At 40.7% G+C, this 20,424-nt stretch overlaps 1 protein-coding gene across 1 annotated transcript in view; it reads right to left on the bottom strand.

Moving 5' to 3' along the window:
- Positions 1–20,424, bottom strand: part of chb (CLIP-associating protein) — a gene marked incomplete in the record, with an annotated part of 81,481 nt that overhangs the window by 10,216 nt on the left and 50,841 nt on the right. The window contains 14 exon segments of the mRNA XM_074108611.1: positions 225–436; positions 2,132–2,229; positions 3,562–3,706; positions 4,331–4,407; positions 5,109–5,213; positions 6,229–6,340; positions 8,783–8,902; positions 9,626–9,713; positions 10,964–11,094; positions 13,271–13,389; positions 15,692–15,808; positions 16,625–16,809; positions 17,749–17,883; positions 19,476–19,580. Coding sequence (XP_073964712.1) covers positions 225–436; positions 2,132–2,229; positions 3,562–3,706; positions 4,331–4,407; positions 5,109–5,213; positions 6,229–6,340; positions 8,783–8,902; positions 9,626–9,713; positions 10,964–11,094; positions 13,271–13,389; positions 15,692–15,808; positions 16,625–16,809; positions 17,749–17,883; positions 19,476–19,580 — 1,749 coding nt within the window.

Consider the following 20,424-nt stretch of genomic DNA (forward strand, 5'->3'; position numbering starts at 1 on the left):
TACAGGCTACTTAAAAAAAAAAAAAAATGAAGAAAGGCTACGAATTAGCCCGAAACATGTCGAGCTAAACTCTATGTAATACTTGAGTTATCCGTTACAATATCATTTAATAAGATAACTTCTGCTGAGCATAGGTATTACAAGCTTTCAGCTGATACGATAACCGAGACGGGGGAAGGTGGTCCAGCAGAGGGCATCTTCCGAGAGCTGTTTCTTTAACGTACCTGCGCGGCCGGCAACGCTCTGGCGACATGCGGGAGTCCATGGTCGACGGCTCGCATGACCTCCTTGCTGAGAGCGCCGTACGCGTTGATAAGTTTGAGCAGGATCAGGTCGAAGTAGTCGAGCCACTGCGGGCGCGTCTCCGGGCGGCGGCACAGCCAGATCAGGACCTTGACCGCCTCGGCCGCCGCGCGCTCGTTCGCCGTCGCCCAGCCTGCACCCAACACGTTTGTATAACACTACAGCCTTATTCATAAAAAATCCTTAATTGAGGTTTGATCGGTCTGTTACTTAGCAGACTGATTAAGCTTGTTAGACGGTTGTCAAGAAGTATGATTCATAAACGCTTGCTAGCAGTCTGCTAGTTGTTGAGCTGCTGATAGACGGATTAGACGCGTTATGTTGGCCATCTTGACAAATCAAAGAGAAAAAATGGCCTCATCGATAGTAAAAAAAAAATTGACAGCAGTGACAGCAAATTAGCAGGAAAAAAATAAAAAGCGAGATGTTTGTTTTCCCGCCATTTCCGATCCGCATGTTTATGTTGTACCTAAGTGCAAAAAGCCGTAATTATGTTAATCATCCTAATTTTTTTTTTTTCATATTTATTGTTAGTAAAATAAAGTAGTAAAGTAGCAGTAATAAATACCTAATTTAGAGGATTTTTAAATACAAATGCCTGAAAATAAATTTTCCTGTTTTTTTTTAATCTTTGCGCAACCCTCCCTTCACTAAAAATATCTTCGGTATGGTTTTTTGCTCTTGTCAAAGTCAGCTGTTCAAACTTGTGGCGGCCATTTTGCGACTTTGCAGAGAGATAAAGGCGGGTCTACGGTCCTCTAACTTTAGCAGAGCCTTGATCGACTGATTAGCGCTAACAGACGTTTATGAATCACGTTTTTTAGCATCGGGCCTTCAAGGAGGCTCTAACTTTTCATGAATAAGGCTGAAAGTGTTTACCCGCGGCGCTGCACGCGTCAATCATTCATTACTAATCATTAGATACAATGGTTGAATTGTTTTTTTTTTATTCGACTGGATGGCAGACAAACAAGTGGGTCTCCTAATGGTAATTTTTTTTTAAGTGAAAATTTTACCGGTCTCACTGTATTTTATTGTGTAAGTAATTTTTTTAATGTATGATGTCCAGATGGTCCCAAAGGAAGACCAGCGCCGTTCGCAAGACCGGCAGATGCTGATTTGGGACCATTTCGTGACATGCATAACTATATTTTTATATTTTTCTTTATTTTTTTTTATTCATTGTTCTTATGTTTGTCACGAATAAATGTTTTCTTTCTTTCTTTCTTTTAAGAGATCACCACCGCCCATAGACACCTGCAACACCAGGGGGATTGCAGATGCGTTGCCAACCTAGAGGCTAAAGATGGGATACCTCAAGTGCCAGTAATTTCACCGGCTGTCTTACTCTCCACGCCGAAACACAACAGTGCAAGCACTGCTGCTTCACGGCAGGATTAGCGAGCAAGATGGTGGTAGCAATCCGGGCGGACCTTGCACAAGGTCCTACCACCTGCAAATCCGGGATTTCACAAAATTCTCGAAAATTACATCGTGGTTTTGATTGACGTTGTATTAAAAACAACCATGCCAAATTTCATTACTCTCCCTCTAAGCACAGCGGTTGTTAATTCGAGATTTTACCCCTGTCCCGTGGGAATATCGGAATAAAATGTGGCCACGGGTCCACGTGATGTCACGCCGTGTGGCACTTTCCAGCACGGGCGCTTAATCTTTGTCAAGTTTAGCTTGCTTGACAAAACAAAAAATACATGTCCAATATGTTCTAACAATGAAACCGACAAACTAAACAGAATATTATTATTTTTTACCCAATAATCTAACCAATTAAAATCCAAAATTACTTCAGGGCAACTCAGCTATGTACCTGAAGACTGCTGGGCGTTGGAAGCGTTCTCGGAGTTCTCCTTGTCGCCGGTACTTTCGTCTACCGCCAGCGTCGCGAGCGCCACTCGTACGATATTTCTAAAAAAAAGAAACATTTTTTTCTGTAATATGCCCCACTGCTGGGCAAAAGCCTCTCCTTTCCCCCACCCTATTGCCATGGCCTACCAATCCCTACAAACTATATTTAATACAAAAAAACAGCAATAGATGGCAGTACTATTAACATTTGTAAATTATAAAATGTGAATAAGCCGAATTAAGTAGAAATATTAAGATTACAAAAAAGGCTAGCATATTTTATAAACACAACTTCACATCAACCTTAATTCAACTCCTTAATTTGAAGATAAGAAACACCATAAAAATAATAAATTGAGAATACGAAAGTATAGGCTACATGTGGCTACATTTCAGCTATGAGGCTTTCGTAGTGTTTTGCAATTGTGACGCTAGATGGCGAAAAACCGGAATGCGCTTGCTGGGCTTGCCCCGCGCTTGCTCACATTCGTCGAAACTATTTGAGAGAAACATGCCATTCTCTTCTACTGACGTAAATAAGACAGAGACATCATGCGTATCTCTAGTCGTCGAGCTCAGTTGGTGAGCTTGTTGGTTGTTGTCAGTGTACCGTATCCTTAGTGCCTCACTAGATGGCAATACGTATCGTGTTATTTGTGTTCTCACTGGTGCCATCTATTGGAAAATCGAAGGAAAGAAAAATAGCCAGTTGAATAGCCAGTATTAGGGTGATACCATTTGCTTGTACTAGGTGGTGTCTCTGTTATATATGTACTCTGTGCTATTGCATATTTTTTCGCCTTTCCTTTTGCCTATTTTGCCTATTGTGGGCACGGACCTGTCAATCGAGCTGAAAAGCACCCTTTCTAATACGAGGTTTTTTTATGACTAATAATCAAATTCCAATTCAATTTAAACCTAAATCGATGGGCACCAAAGGGACCGAAGAGGCCGATTCTATAAATTTTTTGCTAAAAATATTTTTGATGTCCCAACTGTTTCATATGGACGAACCAACTTTTTTTTTTAACTATAACTACTTCAGGATAGTTATAAAACACACCTAACCTACCTAGAAAAAAAATCTACAGGATAGTCCTGAATTATATTCCAAATAGTTAACCTCCTGGGGTTCAAAGTGATAATACTAGTACATATTGTTAGCAATAGAACTCATATCTTTTGAAAAAGGAATAAAGTTTCATTTTCTCCGTATCATTCAAATTTACAAAAAAAAAAAACAACTTTATCTATGAGACATTAAGTTTTAAATTTCGATGTCAATTTTGTTGTATGGTGGGTTTTTGGCAATAAATATTATAAATTAGAGATTCGACTATGCCATATGTGGGGGTGACCGTATCCACCGCGTAGGAGGATGCGTGTACTCACTTGAAGTACTCGCTGGGCTTCCGGCAGTCTCCATACTTGAGTATCTCATGGGTCGCCAGTAACAGCCGCTCCCACTGCTCGGGGGGCGCGCTGTTCGTGTCCAACTGACATAATGCTTCTAAGACTTCTTGCTCGCGGAGACCGGCTGCGGACACAGTGGCTTGTTATTACAAGATGATGATGATGAGAGAAAGGGAATTTTGCTTTGATGAAAGAATTATTGATTTTTGTTGAAATTTAATATTCTTATCTTATCATAGAATAACTAGACTATTCCTTATTCTCATATTATTTTGTTCATACAAAACTTATTTATTATTTCCTGGTAGCAACTCGATTCGTGTTCTAGTAGGATCGCACCATCAAGAAATACACCAAACAAACAATATTTGTTAAAAAATAATTCTACTATCTGCTAAGTTTGTCGAATAAAACAATGAGACTGTAAACTTCATTAAATTGTATTTCTGTGAAATATGTTTCATTGAAGTAAATCAGTATTTAAAACAATAATATTAGAATTAAAATAACAAGGATCAAATATTATATGAAACATTTTCTACGAAACTAAATTGTATCAAATTTCCGTCCACGAAACAAGGGAACACGATTGAAAACTTTTTACAATGGCGCTCATTACTTCCAACCTTTCACAACAGCAGCCTTTTGTCGCATTCATTTTCTGACCTGAGCGAACCCTTTTCCTAGAGATGAGACCCAACAAAATCTATTGTTCGCCGCCGAAATCAGTAGAATCAACATAACTCACATTTAGTAATCAAAAATCCGTTTTCGTCAGTCTCGTAAGGTTTCATCTTGTCGCGGCACAGCGATGAGTTGTAGTCACTGAAAAAACGAAACAGATTCAGTTGAGGCCAGTAATTTTGACTGTCAAAAGGTTACTTCTTAAAGTCAAAATATCTTAATTCAATTTAGGCTAATAATGTCAAAAAAAATCTACCACCGGTTCGGAAAAACCTCTGTTGAGAAGAATCCGGCAAGAAACTCGACGAGGTATATTTTCTTTCAAGCCATACAACACCACAAGTCCGGTAAAAAAAAACGGTCGTTTGTCCGGTGAAACAACGCTTGTAAACGAAGCGGCCTAACAGTTAATTTAGATGTGTCTGTCTCGTAACGTCACAATCAAGGCGTTTTAGACTGGAGATTTATTAACAACTTATTCATACATTAATTGAAATATCTTAATATAAATAAAATATAAAACCAAGTCGAATCCAGGTGGTAGGACCTTGTGCAAGGTCCGCCCGGATTGCTACCACCATCTTGCTCGCTAATCCTGCCGTGAAGCAGCAGTGCTTGCACTGTTGTGTTTCAGCGTGGAGAGTAAGACAGCCGGTGAAATTACTGGCACTTGAGGTATCCCATCTTAGGCCTCTAGGTTGGCAGCGCATCTGCAATACCCCTGCAGATGTTTATGGGCGGTGGTGATCTCTTACCGTCAGGCGACCCACTTGCTCGTTTGCCATCCAGTTGAATATTAAAAAAAAGTCGTGGGCACCGTGTATAAGTACTGCGTGTCATACCCATGCGGCGGCAAGTCGAGGCGGTGCAGCGCGGGCACCGGCGAGGACTCCTTGGTGCTGTTGGCCTCTTCGGAACTGTCCGCGGACGCGGCGCGCGCGCTCTCGCTGCCGACAATAATCATCATCATCATCAAGGCATATGCATTGTTTTAAAGAAAAACCGGCCAAGAGCGAGCCGGACCCGCCCAAAATAGGGGTCCGTAGCCATTACGAAAAAAATAAGTAATATTTTTCTAGGGATTTCGGCTATCGATACGGAATCTTCCAAGTTTAGGTATATTTCATACTTTAGGCTGCTATTTAATTATATAAAACAAAATGAATTAGGAATGGCATACTTACTATGGATAAGAAGTATCAAAATATACTTTCATAGATTAGTAACCAACATATAATTTCGGTTACTAGAAATAACGGACTTGAAGTTCCTGTTATTGAATTTAATTATATAAAAAACAGAATAGCGTCCTTAATGCGCCGTCTGCGTGACAGCGCCAACGGCCTCGTGCGTATGGTGCTTGCGTTTTTTGGATACACTGGGATTCAGTACATATGGAATCCAGAGGCTCTGTACATAACATAATGTAAATCTAGAGTTAACTAATATAGAATAAGGATAGAATATACTACTGTGTAAATCTAGAGTTAACTAATATAGAATAAGGTACTGTAAAACTAACACTTATGGACATGGTCTGAATTAAATGTTTTTTTTTTTAAATAAACAAATATAATTCTATAAATAGATGAATTCTTAGTAATTTATTTATGCGAGATGAAGATTTGCACGCTCACACAGTGCATATCGTATGCACCATAATAAACGCCTATTGCTCACCTTGTAATTTTAATAATTTGTTTTCTGTATCGCTTACTATGTCTGGTGTACAATAAAGAGTCTTTGTATTGTATTGTATTGTAAACTTTATTATAAATTTAAATGTAAAACGCGATAGCCCTAGAACACTTGTCCCAAGCTGCTAAGAACGGCGAAGTATGCAGCTGGGGCTCCTCCCGCGTCTCACCCCTCACGCCCCGCACGATTGCTCTGTCTAGACTTACTGTAGGGAAACTTGTTATACTGCGGAATAACTATACTTATACTTTACTTTATACTTACGCGTTATAATGTCCGTTGGGTACGCCCCCGTTCATACCCTTGTTGGACAGAGTGACGTCAGACATCTGGCTAATTCCGGAGTCCTTGCTCGACATGTGGTTCCCGCATTCCGCTGCAAACAAAAAGTTTTTATAACAAATATATTCTTGATACAAAGTTTGATACTGGCTTTGTGTATTCGTATTAAATTTCAAGATAATCGGCCCATTATAGGCAGCGTTTTACCAGAGATGTGCGAGGAATATGTGTTTCTCAAACATGCTACGTAATGTTTATGTTGTGTTCCATAAAACAGGCTTCAAAATATACTGTTGCAGGCCTAGGCCTGCAAGACAACAGTCTTTTGTTTCAACGCAAAACGCCAAATATCCACGATAAAGGCCATTATACACGACTTGAAATTAATAATCTGAATTTCTATGGTTCATTTATTAGTTACTGAATAAATTTACAGTTCTATGAATATTCTATATGTAAATATATAAATATTAACGACGCGTTTTACGTCAAATCACAATTTAATTTACATAATAAAGTATTAATGTTGCTGATTAAATGGGCTGCAGTTCGTGTATAATGGCCTTAAAAGCTGAACAGCAAATAAAAAAAGTTTTGGCGGGAAAATTGACAAGTGTCATTGTCTTTTTTTTTTTGATTGACTGGACTTAACATTTAGCCATTTTGCTAGTACGTTCCATTGTCATTTTAAAAGTTTCGTTTAGAAACGTGATTTCTCATTTTTGCAGTCCGTTATATCTACATGTTTTATAGCAATTTGATTTTATTGGGATTATTTTAACGTTTTAAAAAATCATGTTAGTATGAAATAAACACAAGTAGATGGCAGTTATAATTTGAGTCTGGTACAATTTTAGTTGTTTTACGAATAAAACATTGATTTCTAGGAGTTTTTATTTCTTTTAGTGCACGTTTGAGAAAAGCACTATACAAGCCTCGGCGTGAAAGAACATGCCAGCCTCGTATACCTATCCTATCTATACATACTCGGCCTGCAAGCCTTTCTTCCCCGGCCTCTGCAGTAATGTACTATTTCATGACCCAATAGAAACGCTTCATTTGTCCTCGAAAAGCACAGCTCTAGTGGAAACAGCTGAGCGTAGCGAGGATAGTTAAATGAAAAATGAATGTTCATGAAAAACACATTCCTCGGACATCTCTGGCGGGGAACGCAGCAATAAAAGTGGGTTAAAATTCGACACGACACAGACGAGAGTCTAACATCTGGAAGCATGGTGAACGATTGTGTTCCTCTGAAGATGAGCTCTGGTTGAGTTCGAAACGCGCCAGTGTAGTGTGGTGGTAGTGGTGATATTTTTCCTTTTTTTTACGTCAAATAGCTGGCAAACGAGCATGCGGGTCACCTGATGGCAAGTGATCACCGCCACCCATGGACACCTACAGCATTGTTAGGACTGCGGGTGCGTTGCCAGCCTAAAAGGGGGCTAAGGGGGAGGGGGGAGGGGAGTTGGGCCTCTGGATCTCCCACTCACCGTACACAGTAGCAAAACTACTATTTCACGCCGGTGTTCTGTGGGAGTGTGGTCCATCGTACTGCAGCCAGCAAGCGGTTATAGTAAGGCTCTACCACATAAACACGATGGGTTTGTGTGGTTATGTGTATTTTCTCAAACATGACATGAAATATTGACGTTGTGTTACAAATAATAGGCCGAGAAGTATCGCGCTGCAGGCGCTGGGGCTCCGCTGCGTGCGCGCGGTCACTCTAGCGGCCTGCAAGAGATTTCATACAACCTTGCAGGCCGCTGGCCGCAATGCGACCGTTTTTGTTTCATTCAACCGCGCTCTGCGGCACGCACGCAGCACGCCAGCAGCAGCAGCCAGCGCGACCCGCGCGTACACAACACCGCGACCAGACTAGACGCGTCCCCAGCTTCATTTCTTGTGTTATCATTTATTTCAGTAATGTTTGAAAAACCACTATATAAGCCTCGGCCGGAACCTGGGGTTGCCTGGGCCGCTCGGCCTCGCATCATTATCCTATAGTCATATCATCTGCAGCCCGCAACCCCTACTTCCCGGCCTCACAGTAATGTACTATTGCTGTGTCACAAGGTCGCGGGTGAGCGAAGTAATGAGGGCTATCGCGAATGAATTCGCCGCTAGAGGCGCTAGTGTAGCGTGAGGTCTCCGAAAGTCAAATCTCATAGTTTTGGGTAAGCTACGCGGGTTTATCGATAATAAGATTTTTTTTGTGAATATTTTGTATAACCTGAATTATTATGCAATTATGCGTTACGGGGCAATGAATGTCTGGTTTTGAGACAGTTTTGTCTTTCGGAAACTTTGTCCTCCCTTTTTCCGAACAAAACGGGACTAGCAGCACTGGTTGCTGGATATTTTTATGGTACGTTTTAAGGTGTTTTAAATAATGATTTAATCTAACTTTGTTTTAACGCCCGGAATAACAGACTCTGAAAGCCACACTTAAAAACCTCACGCACAGTGCGCCATCTAGTTGAGACAAAAAAACGATAGCCCTCATTGTTTCAGTTGATCAGTCTGTAATAGTCACCGTTGGCGTGTTGAGCCGTGTACGTGTGTATCTCTGTGGTGGTGCGCCGTATCCGCGAATAGACGTCGTCCGCGGCGCCCGGCGTCGCCGACGACGCCCGCAGCGGCGAATCGCTGCCAGCTGTAGACAATACATGAGTTACATGACTTAACTACAAACGCATTGTCAGATAAATCCACTCTAACCATTTGGGAGATAACTGAAAAAAAAAGTTATAATATCGGTGATTTGAAAGGCAGTTTTTTTACTATCCTCCTAAAGCCCAAGTCAAATTTTTGATTTATGAACATCAAACTTTGTCATTTATGATAGTTTGATTTGAAATGACAATAAGTCCTTTATAAAGGACTCTGGGCGTTAGGAGGTTATGGATTCAGCATTAAAACCATCTATTCTTTACAAAAATGGAATGAAAATGTTGATTGGATTTACCTTCATTTGATATAATCGATTGCAATTTGTCTATCTTTGAAAAACTCAGTGTGGATTTGTATAATTGATTTAACAGATCTGGATTTTGGATTCTAGATTAAAAAAAAAAAAAAAACAAACTTCTTTCGCTGATTGGTTGGATGGACTTATCTACATTTGAAAAAAAAACTGACGTATGGATTTATCTGATTTTGATAAAATATTATGACTAACTGTATTTTTCGCAAAAACCACACGGAATTATACAAAACCGATAAAATTGTAAAAACAAAACTAGTTTTTTACCTTTTTATTTAGTACTAAAATCTTAAAAAAATACAGAGAGAAAGAGTGTTTAAGTGGTTATATTTTTGTAGATATTATAATTATATTTTGATTTTGACTTTGTATATAAGTTAAACTGGTACTGACTGCTGGATGTTCTTCGCACGTGCTGTTGGAGTACTCCGTTAACCAGCGCCTGCGTCTCCGGAGACAGCTCGCTCATCAGCGCCGTGAACTGACGGACAGACATACAACACATGTCAATATTTATTACTGAAGGGTACACGGAAAGAACATGTCTTTATTTGAAAGGTTTAGGTAACTAAGTAAATGTAAACAAAACAACGTCAATTGGTGTCTTAATATTGAAATTCCCCCATTAAACTATGTAAACATTTACATTTCTGTATTGAAATACGTTATAGTCTAGTTTGTATTACAATGATAGGATAGATAAGTAAAACGTTTAAAATCCTTGAATGTGCCAAATCTGACAGCTGATGTTTGTTTACATTTAATACACACACACATCACGCCTGTATTCCCAAATGGAGGCAGAACACGCGAAACGTTACCGCTTCGGAGTCACTTTTAGCAATTTTAGGTTTTAAGTTTGACAAAAACGGTACAATAGTGACAGGTTGCTAGCCTGTTGCCTACGGTATACCTTTTAATTTAATTAATTACTAAAACCTTTCTAGTATAGTACCTTATTATTGAAAATAAGATTTTCATCACAAGGGGGGTCAATCACAAATTACGTCACACCAATTTTGTCCATATTATAATTTTTTAATAGGTATGAAATACAGCAAATACATTTCCTGTTATGTTTCAATTCGTTTTTTTTAAATCATTTAAAGAAATTCATTGGTCTATCTCGCTCTTTACAGTTGAACTTGCTATCGGTACGAAAAAAGAACACTAATGTCAAAATCCCGCATTCATAATCATTTATTAATTTGTCCAACATAGGATCCATTTATTTGGTCTTAAATTATGTTTTTTGAGTCTCACTATGTGGTGCCCCAGGGCATACAAATATTGCCTTATATTAAAGCTATTTACTAATTTTTATAATTAATACATATTAAAAACAAAATATATATATTTAAGTATATTCTAAAAATTCCCTGATGGAGTAGTACGCCTTTTCGGCCAAAAAAATATTTAGTTTTTTCTTAAATTCGTATATGTTCATTCATTCCACGATATGTTGTTGTATGCGTGACCTCAACTTTGGTGGCACTATTTATTCCAGGGTAGGCAGGAGGTTTAGGCATTGTCTTAAATTTTGAAAAGCAGAGTGTAAAACTCGAGCATTAAACCCATTTTCCCCTCGACGTATGTATCCACCCACGCCGTACCGGCTCGGGTGGCTATATGAAAGTCTCGGGTAAAATGGCTCGTTTTATGCTCTCGTTGTACAATCTACTATTATTCTTTTGTTATGTTACACAACACAATGCACTCCAATATACTCACAGGCACAGGGTTGCAGTCGTAGAGGCAGGCGAGCGCCCGCCGCGCGCTCACCCTGATGTCGGCGGCGCGCGGCTCCTGCGCCAGCGCAGCCACCTTGACCAGCGCGCGCCCCGCCACGCCCGTCGCGCCGCCTGCCGACAACACACCGCTCACACCTCACACCTCATTACCATTACAGCCGCCCGGCACCCGACCAGCACCGCCTCATATGGATTTGTACGGGCATGCGCCCGGCCCGGATAATACGGTATTTGACAACTCCAGATTTTGCCATGTCTTAATATTATTATGAAAATATAGATATACAGATAGTGTTCAGCGAAAAGAAAATTTAAATCGGTTGAAAATTGGATTTATAGTGATTTTTTGAAAAATCTATATACCTGTCTCTTTCGCAAACGCTTTTCTCTATGCAGCAAGTATGGCGGTACTGGCGTGTGACGTCACATGCCAGTATGTCTTTCTCTGTCTAATCTTGAATTTCAAACCTTTATAACTTTGTTATTTGTAAGGTAGCTTAAAAAATAATTTTCTATTCGATAACAGGCATTGTGTAGTTTTAATTTATAAAACAAATACAAAATAGTCAAATACCGTATACCGACCCTGTTTTTCGTGTACACGCCCACAGAAACTGACATGAGCTTCTACAGGCGTATACACGAAAAACAGGATGGGTATATCCATGTCGGTATTATCCGAGCCCATAAACTCCGTATGAGCCATGGAGAGAGCTATGGAGCGAGCTATGCTTGGAGTTTCTTTGCGCGATAGAATCCGGAATACGGAAATTCGTCGAAGAACTAAAGTCACTGACATAGCTGGAAAAATATGCAAATTGAAGTGGCAATGGGCGGGCCACATCGCTCGAAGAACAGATAACCGTTGGGGAGAAAAGTCCTCGAGTGGCGACCACGAACCGGAAGGCAAAGCGTTGGCAGGCCTCCCACCAGGTGGACCAGGGGGTGAGATAGCGGGAAACCGGTGGATGCAAGTGGCGAGTTGTCGTTCATTGTGGCGTTCTAAGGGGGAGGCCTTTGTCCAGCAGTGGACGTCTTCCGGCTGATGATGATGATGATCAACTCCGTAGCGTCACCGGATCGCCTCACACGCGTGGACGGTGAATGGACCACTCCGTGACAGCCCGCTGCTCGCCGCCATAGTGACTGCTTGGAAATTCGAAGAGCACGCGAGGTCAACTCGTTGTCAACGCATCTACCACTTGTGGACCACCTGTCGACAACGAGCGGACGCCGAAAGTCGAGGCGATGCCGGTCGGGTGCCGGGTGGCTCTAATGAGCTGTGACCTTAATATCGTAGGGAGATCGAAGCGGTTCGCTTCATCTTTCATAATGCTAACTGCTAAAGAATTGAATTCGCTCCCGTCGTCCGTATTTCCGGATAAATACAATCTAAGGCTCTTCACGGTTAGAGCATTCCGGGAGCGGATACAACTTAAAAGATCGGCCAAGTGCGAGACGGACTCGCGCACGAAAGGTTCGTACCATCTGTACAACATTCATTAGACATTAGCAAAGAACGGCAAAAGAAAATCGCTTTCTTGTATGGAAGCCCTAGTTAAATATTACTTTGTTGTTATTACTTTTTTCTGTTTTTAGTATTTGTGCTATAGCGGCCACAGTTATACATAATCTGTGAAAATTTCAACTAACCATCACGGTTCTTGATGACGATGGTAACAGACGAACGGACAGCGAAGTCTTAGCAATAGGGTTTCCATTTTTACCCTTTGGGTATGGAACCCTAAAAACGAACATATCAATCTCTCAAAGGAATGGCAACGCACCTGTGATAGCCCTCGTGCTGATGTGTCAATAATTCATGTCATGCGCCACCAAGGAAACTTTTCAAAGGAGAAGTAATTACGATTTTACTTGTTAATTAATGCGTCACTATGTCACTTGCAGGTGGTAGGACCTTGTGCAAGGCCCGCCCGGATTGCTACCACCATCTTGCTCGCTAATCCTGCCGTGAAGCAGCAGTGCTTGCACTGTTGTGTTTCGGCGTGGAGAGTAAGACAGCCGGTGAAATTACTGGCACTTGAGGTATCCCATCTTAGGCCTCTAGGCTGGCAACGCATCTGCAATACCCCTGATGTTGCAATGTTTATGGGCGTTGGTGATCTCTTACCATCAGGAGACCCACTTGCTCGTTTGTGATACAGACGAATAAAAAAAAATGACGTTTACTGTGAAATGGTTCCATGGTGGGCCGGCTCATGAATTAAAGTCCTTATCACGGTACCAGAGGAACGTCTGTTAACCATTTATAAGACAACAATCTTACCTTGTAATGCGACCTGTAGCGCGTTGGGCGTGCAGTAGTCGTGCGCCAGCTCCGCGAGGAAGCGAAGCGCCGCCGCCTTCGTCTTGGCGGTCGGCGCCGTCGCCCCGTCCGCTAGGAACCTGCAAACGATCATTCATTAATGTGGGAGCAGTCACCTACTACAAAGTGTTATTTAATTTTTTATTCGACTGGATGGCAAACGAGCAAGTGGGTCTCCTGATGGTAAGAGATCACCACCGCCCATACCAGGGGTATTGCAGATGCGTTGCCAACCTAGAGGCCAAAGATGGTATACCTCAAGTGCCAGTAATTTCACCGGCTGTCTTACTCTCCACGCCGAAACACAACAGTGCAAGCACTGCTGCTTCACGGCAAGATTAGCGAGCAAGACGGTGGTAGCAATCCGGGCGGACCTTGCACAAGGTCCTACCACCTGCAAGCCTGCCTTTCCGTTAACTTTAAGGGAACATTCGACAAAATAATAAGAAAGATTAGCACAAATGCAGGAAGCGATTAAGATGTTCTTGAGGATAGTAAGAGAATGTAAGTTTATCTATTATTTTTATTAAAAAACGGTATGGCAACATGGCCGCCGCGTCCGCTCGGCCTGGCCTTTGACAACAACTGCATGCATCGTACCACGAACTTCATTACGCTCGGTGGCAAGCAAAGCAGTTTGCGATAATGAGGGCTATCGTTTTTTGTCTCACTAGATGGCGCACTGTTGCGTGAGGTTTTTAAGTATGGCTTTCAAAGTCTGTTATTACGGGCGTGAAAACAAAGTTTAGATTAAAATCATATTTAATACACCTTAAAACCGTACCATAAAAATATCGAGCGTGCCACAGTGTTGCATAGTCCCCGTTTTGTTCGGAAAAAAGGGAGGACAAAGGTTTCCGAAAGACAAAACTGTCTCAAAACACAGACATTCATTGCCCCGGAACGCATATTTGCCATAATTAATTTCAGATATTGCAAAATATTCACAAAATTATTCTAATTATAAATAAACCCGCGTAGCTCACCCAAAAACTATGACATTTGACATTTCGGAGACCTTACGCTACACTAGCGCCTCTAGCGGCGAATTCATACGCGATAGCCCTCATTAAGCGAAATTCCGATACGTTAACTCTCAGAATATACACAATGACTTTTAATCGGTGATCGATCAGGGACCATTGTTTCTAATTCAGCAATTGGTGGCGAACACGACTAAGTCGCAATTACATGAAACCAAGCATTTGTTTTTATAATAGTTTTTTTTTTAATAACTTTTAATAAAAAAACATTGTTACCCTACTAATGGTTTAGATTAGTCTATGAACCTCATTGAGAAGACAGTTTTAAAAACAAACATTTTAAATGTATGAGTACATAATAAATAACAATAAGTTGCCATTATCTGACAGATGAAGTTTCTACTACAGTTCAATTATCATATCAATATAGGATGACCACACTGGCTATTAGTTTTAAGAATATCAACAAATGCAATTAATTAAACAGTGAGATAAGAAACCGCGATATTTCACATATTGAATTAGATTTAGACTTATTATTAATATTTTTCAACCCCTGATTACTGATCTGATCACCGTGAATTAGTGCTATATGTAGGTTTAGGGGAATGTATGTCGGAGAGTTGTTAAATGGACTTTATGCAGGGTTAACTGAACTCTATTACATTATATGCTAGCTTATATACTAGAATATCTCTAAGATACTGAAATGGTGGCGTGGCTTATCTGGATCGATCGCGCGTGAGATAGATATCGCTGCATTCCAAATCAATAAACACTATCCAGATAAATCATGTGCCAGCCATGGCACAGTAGGTATTAAGCGTGTCACACACTAAGCAGATACGATAAGATATCTGTATCTGAACGCATATCTGTCAATATCGCTCCCTATACAATTCAATGAGCTAACACACACAGCGCAGATAACTTATATTTTATCGTGAAGTATCTGTGGGCACCGACATATATCGAAAGATGGCAAAGATATTATCTGCGTATATAAATTGATCTGTGTTTAATATCTGCCGATATAAATGATATAGTATTTTATTTGCAGATAGATACAGGTTGACGTGAGAGCCCCGCTGCACGCGAGTAAATCTAGAAGAGATAAACACGAAAACATCCTGTATAAACAATCCGCACCAAAAAACTAGTCTACTCAGTTTGAAGGATTTAGACTGAATGTATCGTATCGTATATTATCGTATCTGCGTAGTGTGTGATAGTTTCAGATCATTAAGTTATTATACGCAGATAAAATATTATCGTATCTGCGTAGTGTGTGACACGCTTTATCTGGATCGATCGCGCGTGAGATAGATATCGCTGCATTCCAAATCAATCGGCACGATCCATATAAACCATGTGCCAGCCATGGCACAGTAGCTATTACCTGAATATGTTATGCAGCTGCAGTTCCGGCGGGAAGCACTCGTGTATAACGTCCAGGGTCTTCATGATCTTGCTCTGCACTGAGCCGAGGATGTCAGTGCCCAGCTTCATCAGTAACCTGTGACACAGACAAACGTAACATGTCAACAATAGGGCTCATTTAGATCGGTCAGTATGGAAAAGTCTGAAACTATAAGACATAGTTCTTAGAACAATAACAAGAAAAATTGAATTCAAACATAAAAAAACTTGTTCTCAGTACAAGAATCGAACCAGTGCCCTATTTCACGAAGCTACAAGTTACAAGCGGTAGTCTCTTTTCAATGCATACTGTTAAACAAAGACTACCGCTTGTAAATTGTAACTTGTAGCTTCGTGAAATAGGGCACAGGTCAGCTGAAACGGCTGGACGGATTTGGATGAAATTTGGCAAAATGTTAGTTTATAACCTGGATTAACACATAGGATACTTTTATCCCGATATTCCCACGGGATAGGGATAAAATCTCTAAATAACAACCGCTGGGCTTAGAGTCATGAAATTTTGTATGTAGGTAGCTGGACGTCTGGAATAACACATAGGGGCTGTTTCACCATCCATTGATTAGTGTTAACTGGCGGTTAGGTGTGATGCCGTCTCTATTTGTTTTGTTCGAATAGACGGAAACGGCATCACATTTAACCGTCGGTTAACGCTAATCAATGGATGGTGAAACAGCCCCATAGACTACTTTTTATTCCGATGTTCCCACGAGATTGGGATAAAATCTCGAAACAACAACCGCTGGGCTTAGAGTCATGAAATTTGACCATGATTGTTTTTAATGCAACTTCAATGAAAAAGATGATTTAATTTTCGGGAATTCCCACGGGAATTATTAAAAATCCCTAAATTTAAATTCAGCTGCTGCACACGCTGAACCTGGTTTGGTACCTGAACACCAGCTGGTAAAGCCAATCCTTGAGCTGCTGCCAGTGCACCAGCAGCAGCTCGCAGACCGCGTCCAGCAGCAGCGAGAACACCTTAGTGTGCGCGTCCACGAACATCTTGTTCAACAGCTCGGTCAACCGGCGCAGCTGGGAGTCTGTGAGCAGCCGCCCCGAGTTTAGGTAGTTGGCCTGCGAGGGGAATTCAAAAATAAAGTATATACAGGTGGCTCATTTAGATTGGTCAGTACGGGAAAGTCTGAAACTATAAGACATACTAAGATCTGTTCTTAGGAACCATCTCATCGATTTAAGTAACAAGAAAAACTGCATTCACATAGTTAAAAAAGAACTTGTTCTCAGTACAATCATCGATGTTGCAGATGTTTATGGGCGGTGGTGATCTCTTACCATCAGGAGACCCACTTCCCAGTCGAAGGAGGCCCAGTCGAAAATAAAAAAATCGAAGCAGGTTGTTTTGAAAAAAAAAAAAACAACACATTATTAAAGAATATGAAATGCAAATAGAATTTTATAAAAGTTATAAGAAAAAAAAAGATTATTTTCTCGCGTGAACTCTAATATGGCTAGCTAGACCGAACTCAGTTTTGAAAACTCTATCGCAGGGTGCATAATAGAGTAAAAAAATAGTTAATTGTATGATGTGGATTGTACGATTATTATACAGGGCATCTCACGGCTATGCCACATGGTGGGAAAGTATCTTAAATATTGACGATGGACATTTTTACTGAATGAAGACTTCATTTTAATTTTAAAAACAATAAACTTCATTCAAAGTTTTTTGACAAAATACCCCGTCTAAATAGAGAATCGATATCACTTAATAGTAAAAAAACACAATTGTATTAATTTTCCTGAAATTATAATTATTACGGAATTATATGAAAAACACAATCCTCGCAACACATCCTCGGTGGCGCATCTTTGGTGAAAAGGCAGACTGAAACTTGCCATTTGCGGGAGACGTATATATCTCCCGAGCCGTAGGCGAGGGTTGCAGGTGAGCCGAGGGTAAAATGAGGTGCACAAACAAGTTATACATCTGCTTTTAAAGCGGACTAGGGGTACCAACAGGCTACCTGGTATACCAGAAACAGACAGACATACCAAGTGAGTGAGGCCATCCTTCCGCTCGGTCCAGTGCGTGCTGGCGCACAGCGCTATGATGTCGTCGGGCGGCGGCGGCGGCGGCGGGGAGCCCTCCCAGCCCAGGCGGGACGCCGAGCCCGACCACGACACGCTCTGGAAGACAAACAGACACACACACAAGTAAGTATTAGAGGTTTATAGTTATAACTATTCCTGGACTTCTTTTGTTTTTTATTTGAATAAATAAATAATAAAATAAGTTTTGGTAAAAATTTCATTTTTAATACAATCTTTTTTTGCTGACTGCACTTTTTGTTTACTGTACTTGTATTGTCACCTAAACTACATTCGCATACCAAATTTCAAGTCAATGCCATTAACAGTTGAAGAGTTCCGTCCTGCGGAGACGATCCTGGCTGGACTAATAGGATGTCACTACCAGATTATTGTGTCACACAAGTTACATAAGTATATCAAATTTTAACTCAATCCAACTACAGGAAGTTGGTCAAAAACTTGCAAGATTTGATTACAGACAGACACACAACGGGACAGGCGAAACTAAATAAAAGCTTGTAAAAAAAAAACCATAGGATGATTTTCTATAAATAAATGGGTAAACAAATAAAAATAAATAGTAGTTTATGCAACTGTTACGTAATAAGGCCTAATTACGCACAGTTGCATACATTACTTTATCTACATCCATATATTAAATCCTCTATGATGCGTTCTTGAGAATGACCTGCATTGCAACCAGAACTATGTCTGGTGTCTGCCCCACGACCTCCTGCGCCTGGCGAACCAGAAGCCCCGCCACCGCTCCGGTGCGGTAATGACCGTTACGATACAGCCGTGTTCATAATAGAATCCAATGTCGCAATGCTGGTCATTATCTATGGTTTTTGAACGCATGATGGAGGATTTACTATATGGAAGACTTCCCTACTTCTGTCTATTATAAAGGTTGCCTGGAAGAGATCGCTCTGAAGCGATTGCTTTCCTTGGACCTGTGTTATCTGCACTGCTACTAAGTATTGATGTACAATAAAGTGTTATGTTTATCCTCGTAAGTCCCCGTGTCAAATCAATGAGGGCTATCGTTTTTTGTCTCACTAGATGGCGCACTGTTGCGTGAGGTTTTTAAGTATGGCTTTCAAAGTCTGTTATTACGAGCGTGAAAACAAAGTTTAGATTAAAATCATATTTAATACACCTTAAAACCGTACCATAAAAATATCGAGCATGCCACAGTGTTGCATAGTCCCCGTTTTGTTGGGAAAAAAGGGAGGACAAAGGTTTCCGAAAGACAAAACTGTCTCAAAACACAGACATTCATTGCCCCGGAACGCTATTTGCCATAATTAATTTCAGATATTGAAAAATATTCACAAAATTATTCTAATTATAAATAAACCCGCGTAGCTCACCCAAAAACTATGAGATTTGACATTTCGGAGACCTCACGCTACACTAGCGCCTCTAGCGGCGAATTCATACGCGATAGCCCTCATTGTAAGAATAACTGCCGAATGTACTTGGTGCAGTACAAATTTTTCAATGAAATTTGGACTTTAAATTTATGTAATTTCTGCCTCGCTCTGTAGAACTATGTACGGTAAAAAAAGTCAGGACTTGTGAGGTTAAGTTATTGTATTGTAGATTGTCGGCCGGGCAGCACTTTGAATCTGTGTCACAAATCTCTTTCCCGTCCCAGGACTTGTTAGAACATAGTTATAACTTACATCGTGCCTCCTGTAGGAGTCCAGGCTCCTCTCCGAACAGACGCTGGAGGCTTCGGAGTCGTCGTCGCGCCGGCCGCTGTCGTACGCGGAACTGTCCTCGGGACTCTGTACCAACAAAGAACACCTGCAATATCTGCCACGACGGAGCGTGCAAATCTAGATATTTAAATAAATAAACAATCATTTATAATAGCCAAAATTCTATTCGAGCTTAATTAATCTAAAACGAAAAGAAATTTAGTTCTAAATACTTTTCAACACAATTACATTTTGACAAATTCAATATTGAATACTATCGTCAAAAGCGATAGCCTGTATATGTGTTATTGCTGTTAAATAGTACATTGTGTCTTAAGGGCGGTAAATAAAGAATTACGAACGAGAGTCTATTAGAAGCCCGAAGTCGAAGACTGAGGGCTTTAATGAGTCGATGTTCGTAATTCTAGTACCGCCCGTGTGACATACAATGCTTTTCATCACATTTGCGAGTAAAATTTTATATTTGTAAAAGAAAAACTATTATTTTTTCAAAAATTGCCGATACCGCTTACTACGCTCTTGGCAGCGCCAGCACCCCGCCGCCCTCCCGCGCGCTGCAGGTGCTGCAGCACACCATGCAGTACTTAACAAACTCATTGACCGACCTTGGGCTTCATGACAAGAAAATTAGTACGGAATGACTCATTACCGACCAGGGCTTCATGACAAGCACATTAAGGTCGATTTATTTGGGGGTTGCAACCAAGGTAGCCTGCATGTTACGACACTGTTTACGAGCAAGTGTGATGAAAATATATGACATGTTTATATTTCTTATAACACATACGAATTAACGACCATTTGACGACCGGATGGCCTAGTGGTTAGAGAACCTGACTACGAAGCTTGAGGTCCCGGGTTCGATTCCCGTGTCGGGGCAGATGTATTTGTATGAAAAATACGAATGTTT

This window comes from Choristoneura fumiferana, chromosome 27 (assembly GCF_025370935.1).
Source record: "Choristoneura fumiferana chromosome 27, NRCan_CFum_1, whole genome shotgun sequence".
Taxonomy (NCBI): Eukaryota; Metazoa; Arthropoda; class Insecta; order Lepidoptera; family Tortricidae; genus Choristoneura; species Choristoneura fumiferana.